Here is a 19107-nt window from a genome sequence, read left to right as displayed (position 1 = left end):
TGCGGGTAATGGAGGTACCCCATGATTTTTTTTTTGTGTTCCCTGCTCTGTTTTTAAGTATTGGCAACTCACTTTCATCTCTATGTATTTGTATTTGTAGCAAGGGTACTTTGCAGAGTGTATCAAGATCCTACACTGAAAAATCCTCCAAAGTACAAATACTACTGCAAAGCGACGTGCTGAAGAAAAAGTAGTGGTGATGTTAGTGAAAGGAAATGAGCTTATTTAACCAGGGTACCACCTGTCTTTATCTTGTCTCCTGTGATAAGCCATTTTTGGTCACAGTAAACTATATTATGGCTTGGTTGTAGTTTTGTGCCTTATGTTGGTGGTGTCGTTTCAGGTTCCAGTTGTGAGCAGTGCAGAGAAGGAGCCACGTACTCAGGTGCAGTAATATCTCCCAACTTAGAAACCACTAAAATTATGCGAGTTCCTCATGCTATGTCAGTGTCTGACTGCATCGCAGCATGTTGTGACCTCTCTGGTTGTGACTTGTCCTGGATGTTTGAACGACGCTGTTACATCGTGAACTGCCAACACAAAGAGAATTGTGAACCTAAAAAAATTGAAACTGTAAAGTCCTATCTTACTTTTGTGCTGAGGCCTTCTCACAGGCCAGCCTCGCTGCTAGGATTTGGGCAAGTGATCCCAAGCATGGTCCACTCTGTGGGGCTCCAGAATGAGCCGTCTGAGGAAGTGAGCAGCTTGAAGGAGCTCTCTCTGCTTGGCAAAGATCCCAGCCTTGAGGAGATACCTGAATACATTGATGATTATAAAGAGTTGGAGCAAGACCCCTTTCAGGTGAGCATCAAACATGAGCAGAAGGAGAGCACGGATTATGCTGACTGGGGCCTGATGGTGGCAGGTGAAAATGGCTTCAACTCTTCCGTGGGTGATGATGGAGATAACCAGGAAGACTTTACTGTAAAGAAAGGGGAGGCTGGGAAGGTGGAAAGCCTTCTGAATAAAACCAGCTCTGAATTGAACTCTGTCACTGAACACTCCATGGAGGGGTTGTCATCTCTCCCGGAGATTACACCATTCCCTGGGAAGACATTTGAAAGTGAAGCAGCGGTTCAACTTCTCGCACAACCTGATGATGCTTTGCAAAAAGAGGTATGTTTGCACCTCAGAAAGCACGCAGAGTATGGTGAGGCCACTTCGCAATTGTTTTGTTTTTCAGATCAAATGAGGTTATTGCTTTGTAATGTAACCCTAACACTGAAATCACTTATAGTCCTGTTACAGTGTAGAAAAGGCTGAAGGGGAGAGGACTGTCTTAATAGGCAGATGAATTGCTGAAGGACTCTTTTTCTATCAGATGATAAGGCGCAGAGTTTGTTTTGGGACACTATGGGGTTTCCTTGGAAGCATACAGATGAGTGGGCTTGGACCTGGTATAGTAATGTTATGGTATTCTTCCTTTTGACCCTTGGTGACTCATTAGAAGTAGTTAGCTGAGCAATACTAATGGACCTACTAGTATCCAAACGCCAAGACCAGTAAACATAAGTTCCTCAATCAGTAAAATTAAGCCTGTTTTATGGGTTTCATGTTACTAATGCATAGTGGTGTTATAGATGTAATGGTGCTGAGTAAATACCTTTTATAATGCTTTTAAAACGTATAAGAGGGGCAAGGTACATAAGGAGGGACAGTGGTGGTTTTTGACGATGATGTACAGCAGGATAAAGTGGATAAGGTTTTTGTTTTCGGAATCCTTTTCTTGAGTCTGGCAATAAGAAAAATAAGTTTAATACTTAAAACCTAATTTAGATACTTGAGTAAGATGCACCTGTTCTCTATTTATGCCAACCAGTTTGATCAGTTGGGACTAAAGGGGCTCTGGTTCCTTAAGAACAGTTGGAAAGTTGAAACACGCTGTAAAGTCAACATTTACTGGGTTTGACACGCACCCCTGCTAGAGGAAAGAGGAAGTCAAGCAATGTTAGCTGGATCGCTCTAAATTCCACCAGATTTTGTAACCAGCAACTACCTATCTCTCACTGTAAAAATGATAATTTATTGCCATTACTGTAAGGAAGAAAAATACATGTAAATAAGAAAGTTGCATGAAATCTGTGACAACTGAGGTTCTTGGAGGGGATGACTGAAATGGCATAAGTATGTGTAGAGAACAGCAAGTCTTAAGATATAGTCTAACTTGGATACCATCGCAGCCTAGAGGTGTGGCAGTTTCTGGGCTCCGCTTTGAAATCTTCTAGATAATCTGAGAACTTCTGGGATTTGTGGGGGGCCTCTGGGAGTGCTGTGAGGAACACAAGTGGTTGCTGCAGCTGGGAGAGGACAGCTAGCAGAGGCTGGGACCTCTAGCAGCTTCTCACAAGCTCTGTCAGCTGTTCTTGATCAAAGGGTGCTTTGGGCTTTTGTCCTAGGTGGCTCATGGTCACAGAGGGTGATGCACCCTTTCAGTGGGTGCTAGTGGGAGGCCAAGGAGCTCTACCTAGAGATGGCAATGAGCTAGTCAAGACTTTATATGGGTCAGGGCTGGCAGGCCAACTGTTGTGGGCAACATTAGGGTGCATGTCTGCTCCAGACTGTGTGGTCAGGAAGAAGTAGATGAAGCCTTCAGGCAACTGGGAGGAGCCTCATATGAGGACCAGGAGCTGTGAATGGGGGATTTAAGCCACCCCAATACCTACTGGGAGGGCAAGAGAGCAGGGCATAAGCAATGCAGGAGGTTTCTGGAGTGCGTTGATGATAACTTCAAGAAGTTATCAGAGGTGATTGTGGAGCTGACAAGGAGAGAGGCTCTGCTGGACCTCACCCTTGCAGGCAAGGAGGGATTGGTCAGGGCCATGAGGTGGAGGAGTTCAGGCTCCTAAGAGGGGTGGGAATAAGTCAAAAAGCAGGGTCGCAGCCTTTGGCCTATTGTGGGATCTGCTCGGAAGAATCCCGAGGGAGACTGTCTTGGAGACAAGTGGGGACCATGAGAGCAGGTTGCTTGCTTTTCAAGGATCACCTCCTCTGGGCTCAAGAGAGCCTGTGACTTCTATGGTTGGCCAAGTTGGTCTGGAGTATATTGGCACAAGCGAGAAGAGATTAGAACTTGTCTCCATGTGTATGGAAGAACATTTGATAACAGATAAAGTGCTGTTGCAAGTTGAAAAGTGGGTGGTACTTCTGCAAGCAGAAGAAGTATCTACCATCCAGACCTTGAAATGAGCATAAATTAACATGGGAGTTTAGGCAAGAGGGGTAGATGCTATTTGTTTTTTCTAATAGTATGCAAAAAGTACATATGGATGTACATATAAAAGTATGATACCAAAGTATACTGTTCCTGCTGATAAAACTTAGAGTGACATTCTTTCATGCACTAAAGTTGCAGTTAATTCTAACAAAGGGCAATAGCTGAGCTGTTCTTACAAAGTTAAAATTAAGGAAACCCAACCACTGCTATACTAAGCTCATCTCCCATTTTCCTTTCATCTGCTAGGGGAAACTAACAACCATCTTTTAGTTAACGGTCTGTGCTGTGTGCTGGAAAGAACCTGCAGTACCTCCACACACCACCGTGTTTGTGCACTTTGGCCATGCAGTAAGACTTGAAGCTTGCCTCCGCTGTATTTTGCTGGCAAATGGAAGCCACGTTAGCACTGTGCTAAGCTTTAGCCAGTTGTCAGGATCTCTGCCAACCGAACTGCTTATGCCTTGTGCCTTAGAGAAGCCATACAACTCTTGAGATCACCTAAAGTGTGTGGCAAACAGCTGAGCAAATTTGTTCCCCATCTCTAAGGGATCATGTGAATACAGCTTTATGAAAGTTGAGATTTCACATCTTGCGGTGGTAACGATATATATGGCCAAGCCTACTTTGTAAGTACAATCTCTACTCTGATTTTGCCACCTCAGCCAGAATAGGAAGATTTTGTTTCTCTTTGTGCACTGCCTGTGTAGATAGGAGTTTATAGTAAAGTGGAATGGAGAGAAACCTGTTTCTCACTGGGACACAGCAAAGGCGTTCCTGTGTGATCTTTACATTATGCTAACATTATGCTAGCACAGCCATTGAAATTCCCATGGAAAGGCTGAGGAATGAGCTTGCTTCTTTCAGTGCAGAAGAGACGAAGCTCCAAAATTGGGTCAGTCTTTAGCCTCAGCTGGTAGTGATGTTGAAGAGCTGATAAGACAACTGTAGTTAGAAGATGATCTGGCAGTGCTCTGTTAGCAGAGCTATAGAGGGCTGATGAGCATTGAAAGCCATTCATGAAATGTATTGTGAAATGACTTTAAAAGCTCTCTATTAATGTAGAGAAAAATTACGAATCTGGAGAAGGAGAAGGTTTTGAGAAACTGCCAAAGCCTGTGCAGCCTTTGTTTCCCAAGTGGGAATCCTTTGCATTTGGACATTCGTAGAGAAATGCAGATGATGAGCAGTTTTGGCAAACACCTTTTCCTGGCCTTCCCCAGGTTCAGCTTCAGTCCAGACACATCTCCTCTCCACTCCCCTTCTTTTCACTGCACATTATGGTCAGTCCCTTTGGTGAGGTGACAGGTGGCACAGGATGTTGGGGTCAGTGCCTGGCAGTTTCTTTTTTGACACTTGTTGCTTCTTTCTCTTTTCTGCCACTGTTCCCTTCTTAATTGTTTCCTCTGCTCCAGTGTGGTCTTCTTTGTGGGCCTCAGTCCCCAGGAGGTGGCATGAAATGTGTCCTTCCAAGAGGGTGCCTCCAGCTCTGTGCCCAATAATGACCCCTTCCACATGTTCCCTCTCATTTCTCCTGTTGTGCATCGCCCCCACCTCCTCCTCATGCCCCCCGTGGCTATTGCTCGCTCTTAACTCTGAGTGGTTGCAATGTTGACGCGTGGTGGCTTGTTTCCATCCATTGCCAAGCTGTCTGGGACCACAGAGGTGACCCCTGCAGCCAGTCCCCTGCCACCCAAACCCCGCTGGTTATGCCTAACGCAAACTTTCGTCTTGGCTTCAAGTTTTTCTGGTTTGGGAACTGCACTCGTGACTAGTGAAAAAGATGCTGCCTGTGATAAATTCTGGTGATAGGATTTCATTCTTCTGTGTCTCGTTCTCCAGCAAGCAGACATTTTAATCAAATCTCATACGGATTGTTCAGGCACATATTTATGTTTCCTTCTGGAAAAAAAGAGTTTCTTTGGAAACCAAATTTTCTTATTAAGGAAATCTAAGTTTTTATACTGGATTAAAAACGCCGAGATGTCTCTAGATAGTTTTCTCACTGGTATAGGATTGAAACTACCTCTCAGACTGTGGTCTTGTATAGGTTATGAAAATGTGAAGATCTTAAAACCATTTTTGCGAATGACTTTAATGAAATACCCTCTGTTTATTGCATGTTATACAATGTTTTCCTATCGTCCACTTAACTCTGCCACGGCAATTCTATAGCTCTGTTCCTAGGTATGTGCTGACACACTCCCTTCTGCAGCTTCCAGATAAGACTGTTCTGACAAGCAAGACAGAGCAGAGTGGCAAAAATGCAGTTCCCTCCCTTCATAGTAGTCAGTAGGATGCAGTGTCCTCAGGTGCTGTGTACTTCGAGCAAGGACCTGGAGAGAGATTTTAACCTGTGAGACCAACCAAACACAGGCCTCTGGAGTTTGTGCCCCGGGAACATCCTGCTTATAAATGCAGTCAGGTGTAGGGTGTTTCTGTATGTGACGTGGGATAGAGCGTATGGGGTTTGCCCGTTAACTGAGTAACCTGGCTTTTGGGTTTACAGCAGAGTGATCTTATGGACTGTCACCCTCTAGCAGCTCAGTAACATTAATACATTTAGAAATCTGTACACAGTAAATGCTGTCAAGCTGCCCAAAACAGAAATCTGCAGTGCTGCCCATCCTTGAAGTGAGATACCTGTGAAGTATTAATTGTCTTTTTAAAATTTCCAGTTAAGTGCTGGCATGTTCAGCAAGGTGAGGTTTTTCAGGTCTTAGTCAGATTCCAGCTAATGCTGTATTGATGATGCAGTGTGTCAAACATTTATTCAATAGGTTAGGCCTGACTTGATTCTTGAGTTTATTACATTTGCAAGAGTAATGGTGCAGTCAAAATGCATAAAGCTCTACCTAAGAAAGCTTAAGATGGCTGACAGAATATGTGATGAAGAGCCTTTTAATGTCTGATTGGTATGCCTTCAGAATTGATATTTAAAAGTTAGAATGAAGTGGAATATCAGCGATGTTCATATCTTTTTTTGGCTTTGTTTTGGCCTTGAGGCCTGCGAATGCTGAACAGTCCTGTTTGGTTAAAAATGCATTGACTTGATCCCAAGGGGATGTAAAAGACCCCTGAAAGATGTTTTGATACTTAGATTTACCTGTGAAAAATGTTTATTCCTTTCTTGAAGTCTGCACTTCGTGTCATACAGTATGATGGTTTGCTCTTTTGCAACTCCCCAACTACACGATTAGTAGAGATCATACTTGCTTGAAATCGTTAGATAGATAACTGAATGCAGAAAAGGAGGGAGAAGCAGACCAGTGAAAGAGCAGAGTTTCACTGCTGACGGAGCTGCTCTCCTTAAGGTTTTCCAGATAAATGTGAAAGAGCAAATGGTACTGCAGTTATGTAGTAGTCATCTGCGCAGAGGGACATGGAGGAAACACTGCTGGGGAAGCAGTTGTATAAAACACAACATTAGCCCTTGACTCGCCAGAGTCCTGATCAGTTGTCTTTAGGAGTGTTTGAGGAAGATGCTTCCTTGAGGGGGAAAGGTGGGTTGCCTGGAGGATCAGGATGGAGCAAGGCAACATGGTTGGGCTGGTCCTTCCCATTACAGGGAGAAAAGAAAGCACCCAATCTGTGGGGTCAGCCAGGGACCAGAAGTGGGGAAGGATCCCCCTTGGGCATGATGCTGTTGCCTGCGCTATAACTTTGAGCTTCCTCAGGGAATTGCATGACTATTCTTTTGGATTATGGGAGTGTTCTTGTTTTCTGTTGGAATTCTCAAGATATTTGCTCTCAAGTCAGACCCTGAGAACTGAAGGACGTGGGCCCTCATGGTTGGTGTGTTTGTTTTGTAACAAGGAGTAGCAGCTGTACAGGTGGGTAAAAGCAAACAAACCACAAAGCCCATACCAAGAGAACTGCCTACCCTACTCACTCCCAGAAAGAGTCCTTCTTTTCTTTCCTTTTCCTTTCAATTCCTAAGCTGGAATTAAGGTTAATCTTGCCCTGCACATCTGCTACAGGATCTCTCTCAGTAATAGTTTCTGCGCGAGAGCTCAATTTCTGATATTGCACCTGCCCCAGTTATCTGCTGCCTGCTAACGTTCTTAGTTTAAGCTATATGTTTTTTGGCTGTGACACCACTTCCGACATGACAGCGCCACAGGGCACCTTTTTTGACTGCAGAGTCTTGCCTAGGCTTGCTGACTGAGGAGATGTTTGGTGCCATTGCAGAAGAGTGTCTCAGGAAAGGTATGTTTGAGGTGACTGTGTCCCCATCTGTCCTACAAAGCCAGGATGGCTGCTTTTCAGCTGATAGATTGGCAAAGGGACAGGAGAGGAGGAAAGCCAGAGGAAGCTCAGAAAAGTAGATTTCCCTCAAATTTGGAAGGCAAAGAAGCACTTTGCCAAAGTGTGGTAAAGGTGATCTTTTTGGAAGATGTGGGATGGAGTGAGGAAAGGCCTTTTGTCAGGGTATGAGGCAGGATGGGCTTGAGGCTCTCCCTGTGCGTGATAATGTTGTCAAGGGCGAGATTCCTGCTCAGGGTCTAGGGTTGGCGTGCTGAAGGCACTATCGTGGGGACAGCTGCAGTCCCTGATCCCACTGTCAGTGTCCCAGCTGCCCAGAGAGATGTCCTTACTGTCCGCGTACTGAGCTGGAGGCATGGCCACAAAGGTGCTTGCATCATCTGTGTTATGGACCCATCTGGAGGTGCAGCTCTTGGTGTGGTCCTCGGCATCCTCACAGGGTAGGCAGCCACAGTCCCCAACACTGCTGTCACTGTCCCAGCTGCACAGGGATCTTTTCTCTCTGTCCTTGTTGAAGGCAGAGATGGAGTTGCAGATGACTTCCATGCTCTCTGCTTCCTCTCAGGCTGGGAAGCAACAGTCCCTGGCATTGCTTTCATGCTCAGGGAGCTTTTCCTTCCATCCACATCCAAGGCAGAGCTGCTCCGATTCCCTAGGGAGGCAACAAACTGCAAAGTGAAAGTGGAGCATCTGAAATATGAAGAGAAGCTGAGAGCTGGCACTGTTCAGCCTTGAGCAGAGAGGGTTCAGGGGGGTGGTGGCTGAAGTAAAGACATGAGCAGGTGTAGTAAGAGGCAAGGATTCTGTTATGTTTGTGCGTGTACAGCATGAAAACAATAATACTCACCAGATAGACTTTCTGTCATTGGCTCCTAAAGGTGTATGACTATATTTAGACCTGTCCTGCTGTTCTTTATTATGTTGAGAACAGAAAGCCTCAGTTGTATTCCAGGTTACCTCATTTTGATGACCATAGCCTATGCTGTTCTGCATCTGAAACTTGGAAAATGATTAGCATTTCTTACAAAGCCTAATGGAAGAAAATACCTTTGACAGGTATTCTGTATATGAATAAAACCTCCTAGTAACATAAATCAGTAGGCTCACCCTACATGCTGTTTAAAAACCAGCATAACTCTAAATCTAGAAATGTGAAAAAAGGCTCACTTATGACAACTCTTTCCCTATAATTCATTTTTCAGGTTGCTACACCTTCCCCTTCTTCAGACAAACTGGATTTCTCCCCAGGTGTGTCAGAGAAAACCCAGACTCCTACAGTGGCTCCAGAAAATGTCACTGAAGGTGGGATCATGCTGCTTACCACTAATACTGTGCCATCTGAGCCCATGCAGCAATTCACACCACCTTCTACTGCTGCTAAAGCAGGTAATGTTTCAACATAGCCAGAGATCTGAGGGGTACCTGCACGTTGGACAGGGGGTGGGGATGGCTTTACTACTGTCAGGCTTCCAGCGTGTTGTTAGTTATGAGCTCGCTCTTTATCCAAACGTAACATCATCCTACTTCAAGCCTGTAGACTTACAGTAACATTGCAAACTTCAGACACCTTAGCCAGTTACTTTTGAAGCAAAACTCTGACCAAGTCCATCATTAATGGGAAATTATAACTCAAGCAAATACAGCAAAGTAAAAAGCAGAGATTAAGAGCCTTTTTTAAATGGGTTAATTTTTATACTTGGTGAGAAATACCTGAGGCTTTCTGGAGTTTCAGAATAGTCTCTTCTAGCCATACTGTGACTTCTCATAACATTGTTCCCTCTCGAAAACTCCTCAGTAGGGTTCCCACTATATATATAATTGTTAGATGTCGTGCAGCAACATAGGTGGGACCTGAGGAAGCCTAGCCCTTAGGAGGGGAGAAGCCTAGCCCTTAGGAGGGGAGAAGCCTAGCCCTTAGGAGGGGAGAAGCCTAGCCCTTAGGAGGGGAGAAGCCTAGCCCTTAGGAGGGGAGAACGTGGCCTCTTCATCCTGGGGAAAAAAAAGTTTTGCTCTAATTTCAAAGCTGTGAGGAAGCTTATCAGAATTCCAGGTGCTGAGCAGAAGTCCTTATTTTGAAAAGGACGTGTTTAACCACTATGTCCCCTGTAGTTGTCTTAAATTCTTTGTGTATGTTAGAGTATCTCCTTTCTCCTGCTGGGTTTCCTGTGTCCCTGTGCACCCTGACAAAGGGTTAGAAGGGCCACAAGAAGCAGAGCAGCACAGGTGTCTGTTCTTCTGCACTCCTGATGTGCTGAGGGATATGGAGAGCTAAGCCCTTTGCTTCCTGGTAGAGCAAGTCTGGTTTGGGACATTCTTGGCACCCTCTGCCAAACTCCCAGCCAGGATAGTGGTAGGAGGTAACGGGAAGAGATGAGCTACAAGAGATCCCTCTCCAAGGCAATGGATCATCATTACCATTGAGTGTTGACTAGGCAGCTCCTCCTCCTCCTTCACAGGAGGAGGTTGAAGAAGACTCAAAAAGGAGCTTGGAAGAAGAAGCTGAAGGGAACGTTGTGATGAATCTCACCGTAAGTACTGCTTTGTGCCAGGATTGCTTTAAGTTTGTGTTCTCAGCCTTACTGTCTTGGAAGTCTCGAAGACAGTCCCTCCTTCTCTCCTTTGGTCATCATCCTCATCTAGCCACTTTATTCTTATCTCATGTGGAGGTCAAAGTACAAACCTCCACTCCAGTGGTGTCTAGGGCATCTCCCATGAGCAATTATGGAGCCTTGGGTGCATTTAAGTAGCAGTGACAGAGAGTGTGCTGTCAATGTGGCCTCTTCACTTCATCCATTTTTAGATCTGTCAGCTGCCACTGCTGGCTAGCCTCTTGCTCATCTATTCAGTTTGTAAGTTGGAGGTTTAGACGCTAGTGAATGTTGCCTTTGGAGAACCTTTGTTCTCTGCGTTCCCAATATTAGAAGGAAGACATTTAAAACCTTTGAAATATAGGTCTATGGGAACCTTTCCTGACATTGTGCTTTGGTATGTTTCTGTTGGGGACTGGATTTGTGGACTTCGGCATTTTTGGAAGAGGGAAGAGTTTTCACAGATGAGAACTGGGAGGGTGTTCCTGGACGGCAAATAGATTGAATGTGCATTTCGGGTACAAAATAACACCTTTGCCCTGCTGTACAAGTGGAATTTTTAAAAGGGACACTGAGCTGGACGTTGAGGTGTGCCTCATAAGTGCCACATAAACACAGAAGTAGTGCTTCTTGGTGAAAGAAAGCGTATGTTACTTTATGTTACTTTAGTTAATGAGGTTTGTTCTGGTGCAGATGGCTTTTTTGTCTTCTATTACAGAAGTGTGTACTTTTTAATTCCTGCACTTCCATCCAATTACTAAGAAAAATGCATAATTATTTATGCAGAGCAATGTTACCTGTTATATACAGGAATAATCAGAATGCTTTTCTCTAAAACAGAAGTAGGAGAAATGACACTTCATATTTGGGGAAGAAGAAAAATTTTTACTTGGTAAAAGGTGAAGGAGCCATAGTCATGATTATAATAGATTATTATTTGATTATGTATTGAGGAATTATCTTTTTTTTTTTACTTATCCTTGCCTATTCACTGTAGAGTGTTTGTCAAATTTTACTTAATCCATTACAAATAATATTTGAAGATACTAAATTTATAGCAGTCCCGTCTGTTAAAACATAATGTACTCATTCTGTCTTAGATACAGTAAAGGAACTTATTGTGTCTGCTGGAGGTAACATACAAGTGATGCTACCCAAAAATGAGGTTGAACTGAATGCCTTTGTTGTCCCACCACCACCTACAGGTGAGTTGAACGGCCTTGGCATACAAGGAGATACACACACTACCAGCCTGTAAATGCAGACAAGTCCTGAGTTATGTGAACATCTGCACCTCAGGATAAAACCATCTTTCTCATTTCCTACTACTACCTTTTTTGTGGCTCCAACTGCAGAGGATTTCCTCCTTTGGATTTTAGATTTTAAGTGGCTTTTATTTTCAGAACCTGAACTCAGTAGCCAGATGGTTCAATAGAAAGTCTGTAGTTTCTGCCAAAAGACAATGATGTGGCCCAGGTTATGGCATCTTGCTGTAAAGCAGAGGAGGGGGAAAAGAAGGTTCTGAATGCAACATTTACCTTAAAACTACCAGCTTTTGAACTGCAACAGCAAAGAATACGTATTTCATAGGTAGCTATGTAAAACGCATTCACTTCTCGTGAAGCTTTTATTTTTTTTTTGTGGAATCAGTTATTTGTGAAGTCCATTACATCCTTGCTGGTTTACCAAGTTACTTCCACTGTGGAAGTTTAACATGTATTCATACTGGTTCATTTTGCAGGCTTAAACAGTAGCAGTCATGATTGCCTACTGTAGCGTTTTATCTGATGGATGGTGAACTTGATTTATTTGTTTCCTGGGCTTGTCTTGAAGGCAAAACTGATTACTCTTATGCTATGTTATTGCTCTTAGAAACAGCCTACACCTATGAGTGGAGCTTAATCAGTCACCCTCCTGACTATGGTGGTGAAATGGAGCGCAGGCACAGCCAGACCTTGAAGCTCTCTCATGTAAGTGAGCTGCAAGCTCAGACTCATTGTGTTTGTGTGGTCCTTTCACAGGAATCTAACCTGTGGGAAAGGGCACCTTCATTCAAGGAGTTCGAATGACTGCCAGAGTCTCTTTGCTTGTATGTCTCCAAATCTTTGCCAGATTAGAAGTGTCTTTTTTAGAGTGCTCTAATAATTTTCTAAGATAGAGTAGAAATTCCTAAGCGTTTGCTTTGTATTCCTCGCTTCTGGGCAATGACTAGTGGCCTTTTGTGTATGTGTTTGTAAAAGGAGCTCTAGGTTTCAGATATCCAGATTTTTCTCTGTCTACAATATGATTGGCAGATCTATGCATGCTGCTTTTGTATAATTCGACATGTAACCCAATTTGTTCTGTTTGTCTCAGTTATCGGTGGGACTTTATGCCTTCAAAGTGGCGGTTTCTGGTGAAAATGCCTTTGGTGAAGGTTTTGTAAATGTCACGGTCAAACCAGGTAAATGAGTTGGCTAAAATAATGAAATTAATTTCTTCAACACAAGTAGTTGTACAATATGCTTATCTAATAGTCTGTCAGTTACTGTCTGTCAAGGATATCTTGTAGTCCAGTCATGTAGAGATGTCCCATATCGTGGTGTCTATAAAGCATTTTAAGGAAGTAGAGTTAAGGATCTTGCTCCCTGTGTTTTAAGTGCTCTCTGGTCTTGTACGCTCCTCGGGCAAGGCCTGAGATAGCATCGTGCCACCTTTTATGGTCCCCTTCTCTAGTACAGCAAGGAACAGCAATTAGGTGCTGAACCGGCTCTAGCTGCAAGTTACAGTGCACAGGTCTGATCTAAATTATACCAGTTAGAAGTGGCTGCAGCGGACAAGTCAGTGCACTGCTCTTCTGTAACCTTTTCTTTCCCTTGTCCAAAAAAGACAGCAGATGCTGCAAAGCTGTCAATCCTAGGTTTAAATCGCTGGGGACTATTGATCTGTAGAGTTAACAAATTAGTTTTGCCTTGGCTTTCACTACTTTTTTTTTTTTTTTCTCCCCTGTCTTTCTCACAGCCGTCAGAGTTAACCAGCTGCCTGTTGCCATTGCTTCACCCAAAGTACAAGAAGTTTCTTTGCCTACAACTTCTACCTTCATTGATGGCAGTCGTATGTACTGGACCATCCTGTGGTTATATCTTGTATTTTTAATATACAGTTGCAACAGTATTGTTTGTCAGTTATAAGTGAAATTCCTTCTTCTCACTCTGCTCAGAAGTTCCCTGAATCATGATTTATTTGGGGGATTTGAGTCCAGTTATAAATTATTTTAATAAATAAAAAAAGTGATAAAATGCAGCCTTCCACTTAGGGATTGAGATGCAATGTGTCAGAGGCTGCTACATCTGAATAGCATCTACTCTTACCCTTTCTTCCTGTCCTGCCCAGAAGGCCTCTGTGCCGCTACAGCTGGGGCCATGTAGGCCCCAGAGAGAGAGCTGTCACGTGTAGGGTATGATGAGATGTCATAATTATGTTCATAATTACAAAGAGCAGACAAGTTGGAGAGTGCAGAGTTTGAGACTGATTTTTATTTGTGTGTGTGTGTGAAGAATTTTTTTTTGTTTGTTTAGATAAACCGTACCAAATGTACCTTGGAATCTGTGGTTTAGCAGCTATGGTTCATGAACCCTGTTTGAGTATGCTTGAAAAGATAACTGTAGAAAACTGGTTAGGGATCAGTGCTTGAAAGACTTTAGTATTCATTCCAGCAGTTGCTACAAGAAACTGATATGTTTTTCCTTAATGAATGTAGAAAGTACAGATGATACGAAAATAGTGAGTTACCACTGGGAGGAAATTAAAGGTCCTTTGCGAGAGCAGAAGGCATCTGCTGACACACCTGTCCTGCACTTGTCTAACCTTGTTCCTGGAAACTACACTTTCAGGTACAGATGCTTCCCTTTGGGGTTTTAACTGTTTCTGTGATGTCAGCTAAATGTTTTTGTTTCTCTTTGTGCTCACATGTACCTCTTCAAACAAAAAACTTCATTTTTCTCCTGCATGCTGCTACCCTTCATTTTGTACAGTGGCGAGACACAGGGAACAGTTTTATTAAAAAGTGCTTGCAGTGATTTTGTGATACTGGTGTAGTGATACTTTACAGCACAAAGTTATGCAAAACAAGGTATCAGAAATTAAATACCTCCCACTCCCAGCAATAATAACTGTGACAGAACTACTTTTTTTTTTTCTTCCCAGCTTAGAAGTTGGCAAGTGTCCTGAGATGAATCTCTGCAGTCAGGCTGTGAAAGTCATCCCCTGAAGTGTGGTGGCAGACAGAACAATATTGGGAGACTGATCCTCGCAAGGCACTGTTGTGTGCTGATTTTAATAAGAGTCATTCTGTTCTTCATAAAAGCCTTTGCCTTGCTACTGTTTTCCCCCACTTATGCATTGCTGAAGCTGGATTTTTATCCAAACAATGGAAGTAATGTTTGTGGTTCTGGGTGCTTTAATTAAAATCAGAGTTCATTCTCTGAACTTTTTGACTTACAGCCTAGTCTTCATAGAGGCAGACTTCCCACTGACTGAGCCTGAGTTGTTTGGCTGCCAGTGGCTAACGGCCTACCAGTCAATACATTATGTATCAGTGTCGCATCAGCAGAATATTCGAGCCAGCATACATATACATTAAACATGGTGCTTTGCATAAGCTTCACCAAAAATTACATAGCTGCCAACTTTCATCCTGTGTTCTTCACTGGAATTGTTCCATATTGTGCAGTGGCAGAATGACCATAGGATTTTTTTCTGTATTAAAAAGGGCAGAGCTTGCTTCCAAGCAATGCTCTAAGTGTGTTCCAGACCTTAGGGAATTAAGAAATCACTTGCTCTATCTGTGCGCCTCTGGGGAAAACTGAGGTACTTGAACAACAGAGCAGTGTGTTCAAGCTTCCAGGAAATTAGCCGGTCAACAAAATCCAGTGCTTCTGATAAGCATGGATGCGCACCCACTGTAAAAGTATGTGTTCCCTAATGACAGAATTAATGAGCACTAGTTTTGCTCCCACTCAGGGAAGGCTTCAAGAGTGGTTCCCTTCCATGTGGTCAGCTATATGTGGTTTTCACAACAGAGGTGAATTAGAGATGTAGTCGGTCACCACACTGTGGAGGGCAGTCTTTTATCACTTTCAGGTGTCTGCAGCAGTCTCATTTTGAGATGATTTGCCATTGTGTTTCTGAGAGGCAATAGTGGTTTTCTTTCAAACCCTGTAGCTTTTTAGTTTTGTGACTTGACGTCTTCAAAAATCTGAGCTGATATTAAGCTCCATTAAAATTAGTAATAGTGTGCCATGAAGAAATAAGAAGTTAGGGACTGCTACTGTGCTATAAGCAGAGCTTCTGAATATCCAGAGTAGCTTTGGATGTAGGTGTTAACAGGGACTGTTCCACTATGACTGATGAATGAAATCCCTGTTTTTTATTGAGTACATTTTTTAAAGAATTTGCAGTGAAAACTGTTGGGAATTGATGAAGTTGCCGTTGACTGCAGGGAAGGGGTTTCATCTGGGATCCAGAATAGCTAGGCTTTTTTTTTTTTTTCCTTAAAGGTTGAAAGCTGTGTTTGAAAACAGTCTTCTGAATTTCTTTCCTACCTTAGTTGAGGAATGTGTGTTTCTGAAGCAGAAGTTCGTATTATCTAATTAGCGGCTCTGTTTTAGGTGGTGGTTGAAGAAGTGCCAGAAAAAGTTAAACGTTCAACTTAGGACTTGGCAGAAGTCCATCTTAACAGATTTCCAATATTGTTTTTCCTGTTGTAGACTCACAGTGATTGATTCAGATGGAGCAGCCAACTCCACTATTGCATCTCTGACTGTCAACAAACCAGTGGATTACCCGCCTATTGCCAATGCAGGACCTAATCAGGCAGTCACCTTGCCCCAGAACTTCATCACGCTGAATGGAAACCAGAGCAGCGATGACCATGAAATTGTCAGCTACGAGTGGTCGCTCAGTCCCAAAAGCAAAGGCAAGGTTGTAGCAATGCAGGTATGTCTTATTTCTTCTTGCATAGGATTGGAAAGCTCTTTTATCTTTGCTTCTAATACAAGCAAACACATACCTAAGTAACTACTCAGAAGAACTGAAATATCTAGAGTGCTGTTACTCTGTTTGTTTGTTTGTTCCTCTCTGATGTATTCAGCTCTTATTTTAGATACTACTAATTCCATCTCATAACTTTTTTTTTCATTCCTTGTGGCCATTTCTGATTTCTCTGTTGTTTTGTTCCCTGGTGGTTTGGAAAGACGTCGAGTTCACAATGTCTGTCCTTGGACCCTAGAGCCTGTTCCACAGGTTTCCGTCTTCTGAGACACTGGACATGCTGAAAATGTTTTTGGGAGAATGTTGGGGGGTAGTCAGGGTTTTCTTGTAACACTTTCTTCTGGAGAAAGGAGGACTCAAACAGAAGCTTAATTTTCTGAGTGAAAGATGACAAGGCTTTTGGCAGTGTTATGCAGCCATGTTCTGTGCTGGGTTTTTCATGCTCACTAAAACATGGATTTCCTATGAAGGCTAACTGAATTTATTCTCCTGTTTTCATCGCTGTATATTTTTTTTTTTTTTTTTTTTTTTTTTTTAAATCTGAGAGAAGTTAATAAAAATTTTCAGTGGACTTGCACTCAGTAAGTTGGAGATTCTTGTAGCTCTGTAGGCAGTTGAGGTAATTCATGTAACGAAGCCAGTTGAAACTCAGAAGCCATTTTTTACAAGAGACATGATTTCTGCTATGTTGCAAATGCTTTAGACCTCCAGAACTGGAAAGAAATCACTTTGTAGATCTGTTATTGATGAGTGGTATTGATGCAAGCATATACCGTAGAGGCAATTACAAAACTACGGAAGGGCTTATAGCATAATGGCTTATTTCTGTTCATTTACTAAGGCAAACACTTTCCAAAAGCATCCATGCAACCTGAACTTGTAGTTTTTAAGAACCGTTCAATCTTAAAGCAACCTTCCTGAAAGAAGGGAATGACTGCTTGAGGTATCTAATGGGATCATTGGGTATTTAATGTGGAAATGCAGGAGCATTTTATGGTTTTGTTTCAAGAACCCAGTAATCTTTTTCATATCCCTAAAACTGAGAATGCTGGTCTCAGGTGTGTTACATGGTATCCATGGTTAGAGTGCAGTGTAACAAGTACCTCTGCTGGTTAGTTAATCACTTATCAAGTCCCTTAGTTCTTATTATCTTTATCCAAAAAAAACCCAAACCTAATTGTGATTTGTTATTCCTCATATGAGATGCTACAAATGTTCATTTTATTAGCAAAAGGACCTATAGCTGGCCCCACTCATTTTATGAGCTTATATAGATATCAACTAATACTGCTAGAAGAGTATACTGAGGACAGAGTTGTCTTGTTTAGTATGTTTTTTCCATAAGCCTGTCTGGCTGGGATCAAGTCAAGCTTGGTTTTGCATTTAACAATTTTTATAAACATATTAAAGAATGCCATGATGTTTGCTTTTAAAATATCTCTAAGGAAGTGGAATAAGCTGTAGTAATTTCCATCAGTGTTTAATATCCTAATTGAGAAAGTTAATGTCCTATGTGTTTCACAATTATTGTTGTTCAGAAATAATGCAGCAATTATACCAACATAAGAAACTAAAGTTTATTGTCTATAGATATTTCTCTGGGTTGGTAGGGACAGTTGCAATAGTAAATACATTACATCTGTCTGTGCATCAAACTTTAGATGTCCTCTTTGTCTGCAAGGTGCTTAAACTGTTGCTCAAACACTGTATTTAAGAATTAAATTTTATTTTTTCTCCACATTTACTCTGTGAGACCTTTCGTTTCTGTTTTATCTTGCTCTGTCTGTCTTTATGAATGCCTTGTAGGGAGTGCGGACGCCGTACCTCCAGTTATCTGCAATGCAGGAGGGAGATTATACGTTTCAGCTGACTGTCACAGACTCTGCAAGGCAGCAGTCCACAGCTGAGGTCACACTGATCGTCCAGCCTGGTAAGTCAGCTGCCGGCACGTCTGGGTCCCTCAGGGGTGGGCCAGCCTGATGCCTTAGTCCTGTCCTCGAATGCCTCATCTCCCCGCATTGCACCACTGAGACAGCAGCCTGAATGTCCGGTATCCCTGCATCAAGGACTCTTCCACCTCCATTTTCTGTCAAAGCAAACAGTTAAAACAAGTGTAGAGTCATAGAAGGTCCAGGGGGTGATCCTGAGGGCTCACACCGGCCTGATTATGTAAGGCAACCTGCACAGAGATGTGTTCGAGTGTACTTCAAAAGCTAAAATGTAGCTCTTGAGTTTAAGATCCTACAAAGTCTGTTTGTAAAGCTATCCAGAATCAGTGCTTTGCTCAGCTTGCTTATTTTTTTGCAGTTCTCCTTCAAGAATCCTTGTGTGATTTGAATTCTGACTAGAATTGCATTGCACTTTCTACGGAAAAGTGTCTAGCAAGGAATTTTCAAAAGCTGCATCTGTCACATGTTTAGATTTGGGAGCTGAGTGATCAATGGGCCCAAATGGTCCAGGCCTCAGGAGATGTTTTGTTTTATACCTTTTTTTTTTTTTTAATGCATTTGCCCGTTACATCCAAAGTGGCTTTTTCTGCCCATTTGAAGGTCTCACATTCCACCATGGGGCAACATTTTATCTTCCTGTTGTTGCTTATTACACATCTTTTTGTAGATGGCCCCTTCTGGGGAAACTTTACTGCAGAAATCAAGAATGTGAATTGGAAGTACAGCGTGTGGTGGTGCCTTTTAGACACCTTATAGTGTGGAACTAGAAAGATGCTATTGCCGAAGCTGGGTCCAAGGGTAAATAAATATTCAGGAAAATGGTAGCATTGCTGGTTTTACTATGCCGCAAAAGAGGTTGAAAACAGAATAATAGGTTATATGTTTCTGCACTAAATCCTCAAAGGCTCTAAATTGGCATTAACTTAGTGGTGGTGTGCTGACCTTGAGCAGCAGAAAACCTGGGCCAGTATCATCTTCGAGGGCAAAGAACCACATTCATGTGAGTGGTTTTGAAAGGGATGCAGTGGTGGAACCAGGAGAATATACCAGTACTCTTGTTATA

The 19107-nt window shown here is 42.7% G+C and overlaps 1 protein-coding gene across 2 annotated transcripts in view; it reads left to right on the top strand.

The window, feature by feature from the left end:
* Positions 1–408: 408 nt before the first annotated feature.
* KIAA0319 overlaps positions 409–19107 on the top strand; it is a gene marked incomplete at its 3' end in the record, with an annotated part of 33136 nt that continues 14437 nt past the window's right edge. Inside the window, exons 1-9 of one of the 2 annotated variants that reach the window (XM_082306372.1) lie at positions 409–1116; positions 8680–8863; positions 11172–11270; positions 11938–12035; positions 12421–12508; positions 13066–13158; positions 13805–13937; positions 15813–16041; positions 17902–18025. In XM_082306372.1, the coding sequence (XP_082162498.1) occupies positions 424–1116; positions 8680–8863; positions 11172–11270; positions 11938–12035; positions 12421–12508; positions 13066–13158; positions 13805–13937; positions 15813–16041; positions 17902–18025 (1741 nt within the window). In that variant the 5' untranslated portion in view covers positions 409–423. Of the gene's footprint in view, positions 1117–8679; positions 8864–11165; positions 11271–11937; positions 12036–12420; positions 12509–13065; positions 13159–13804; positions 13938–15812; positions 16042–17901; positions 18026–19107 lie in introns of both variants that reach the window. The other variant, XM_082306371.1, reaches the window with a different exon arrangement.

Source organism: Platalea leucorodia (genome assembly GCF_965183815.1).
Source record: "Platalea leucorodia genome assembly, chromosome: 1".
NCBI lineage: Eukaryota > Metazoa > Chordata > Aves > Pelecaniformes > Threskiornithidae > Platalea > Platalea leucorodia.
The sequence above is the reverse complement of the archived record's forward strand: the minus strand, read 5'-3'. Positions and strand labels throughout refer to the sequence as shown.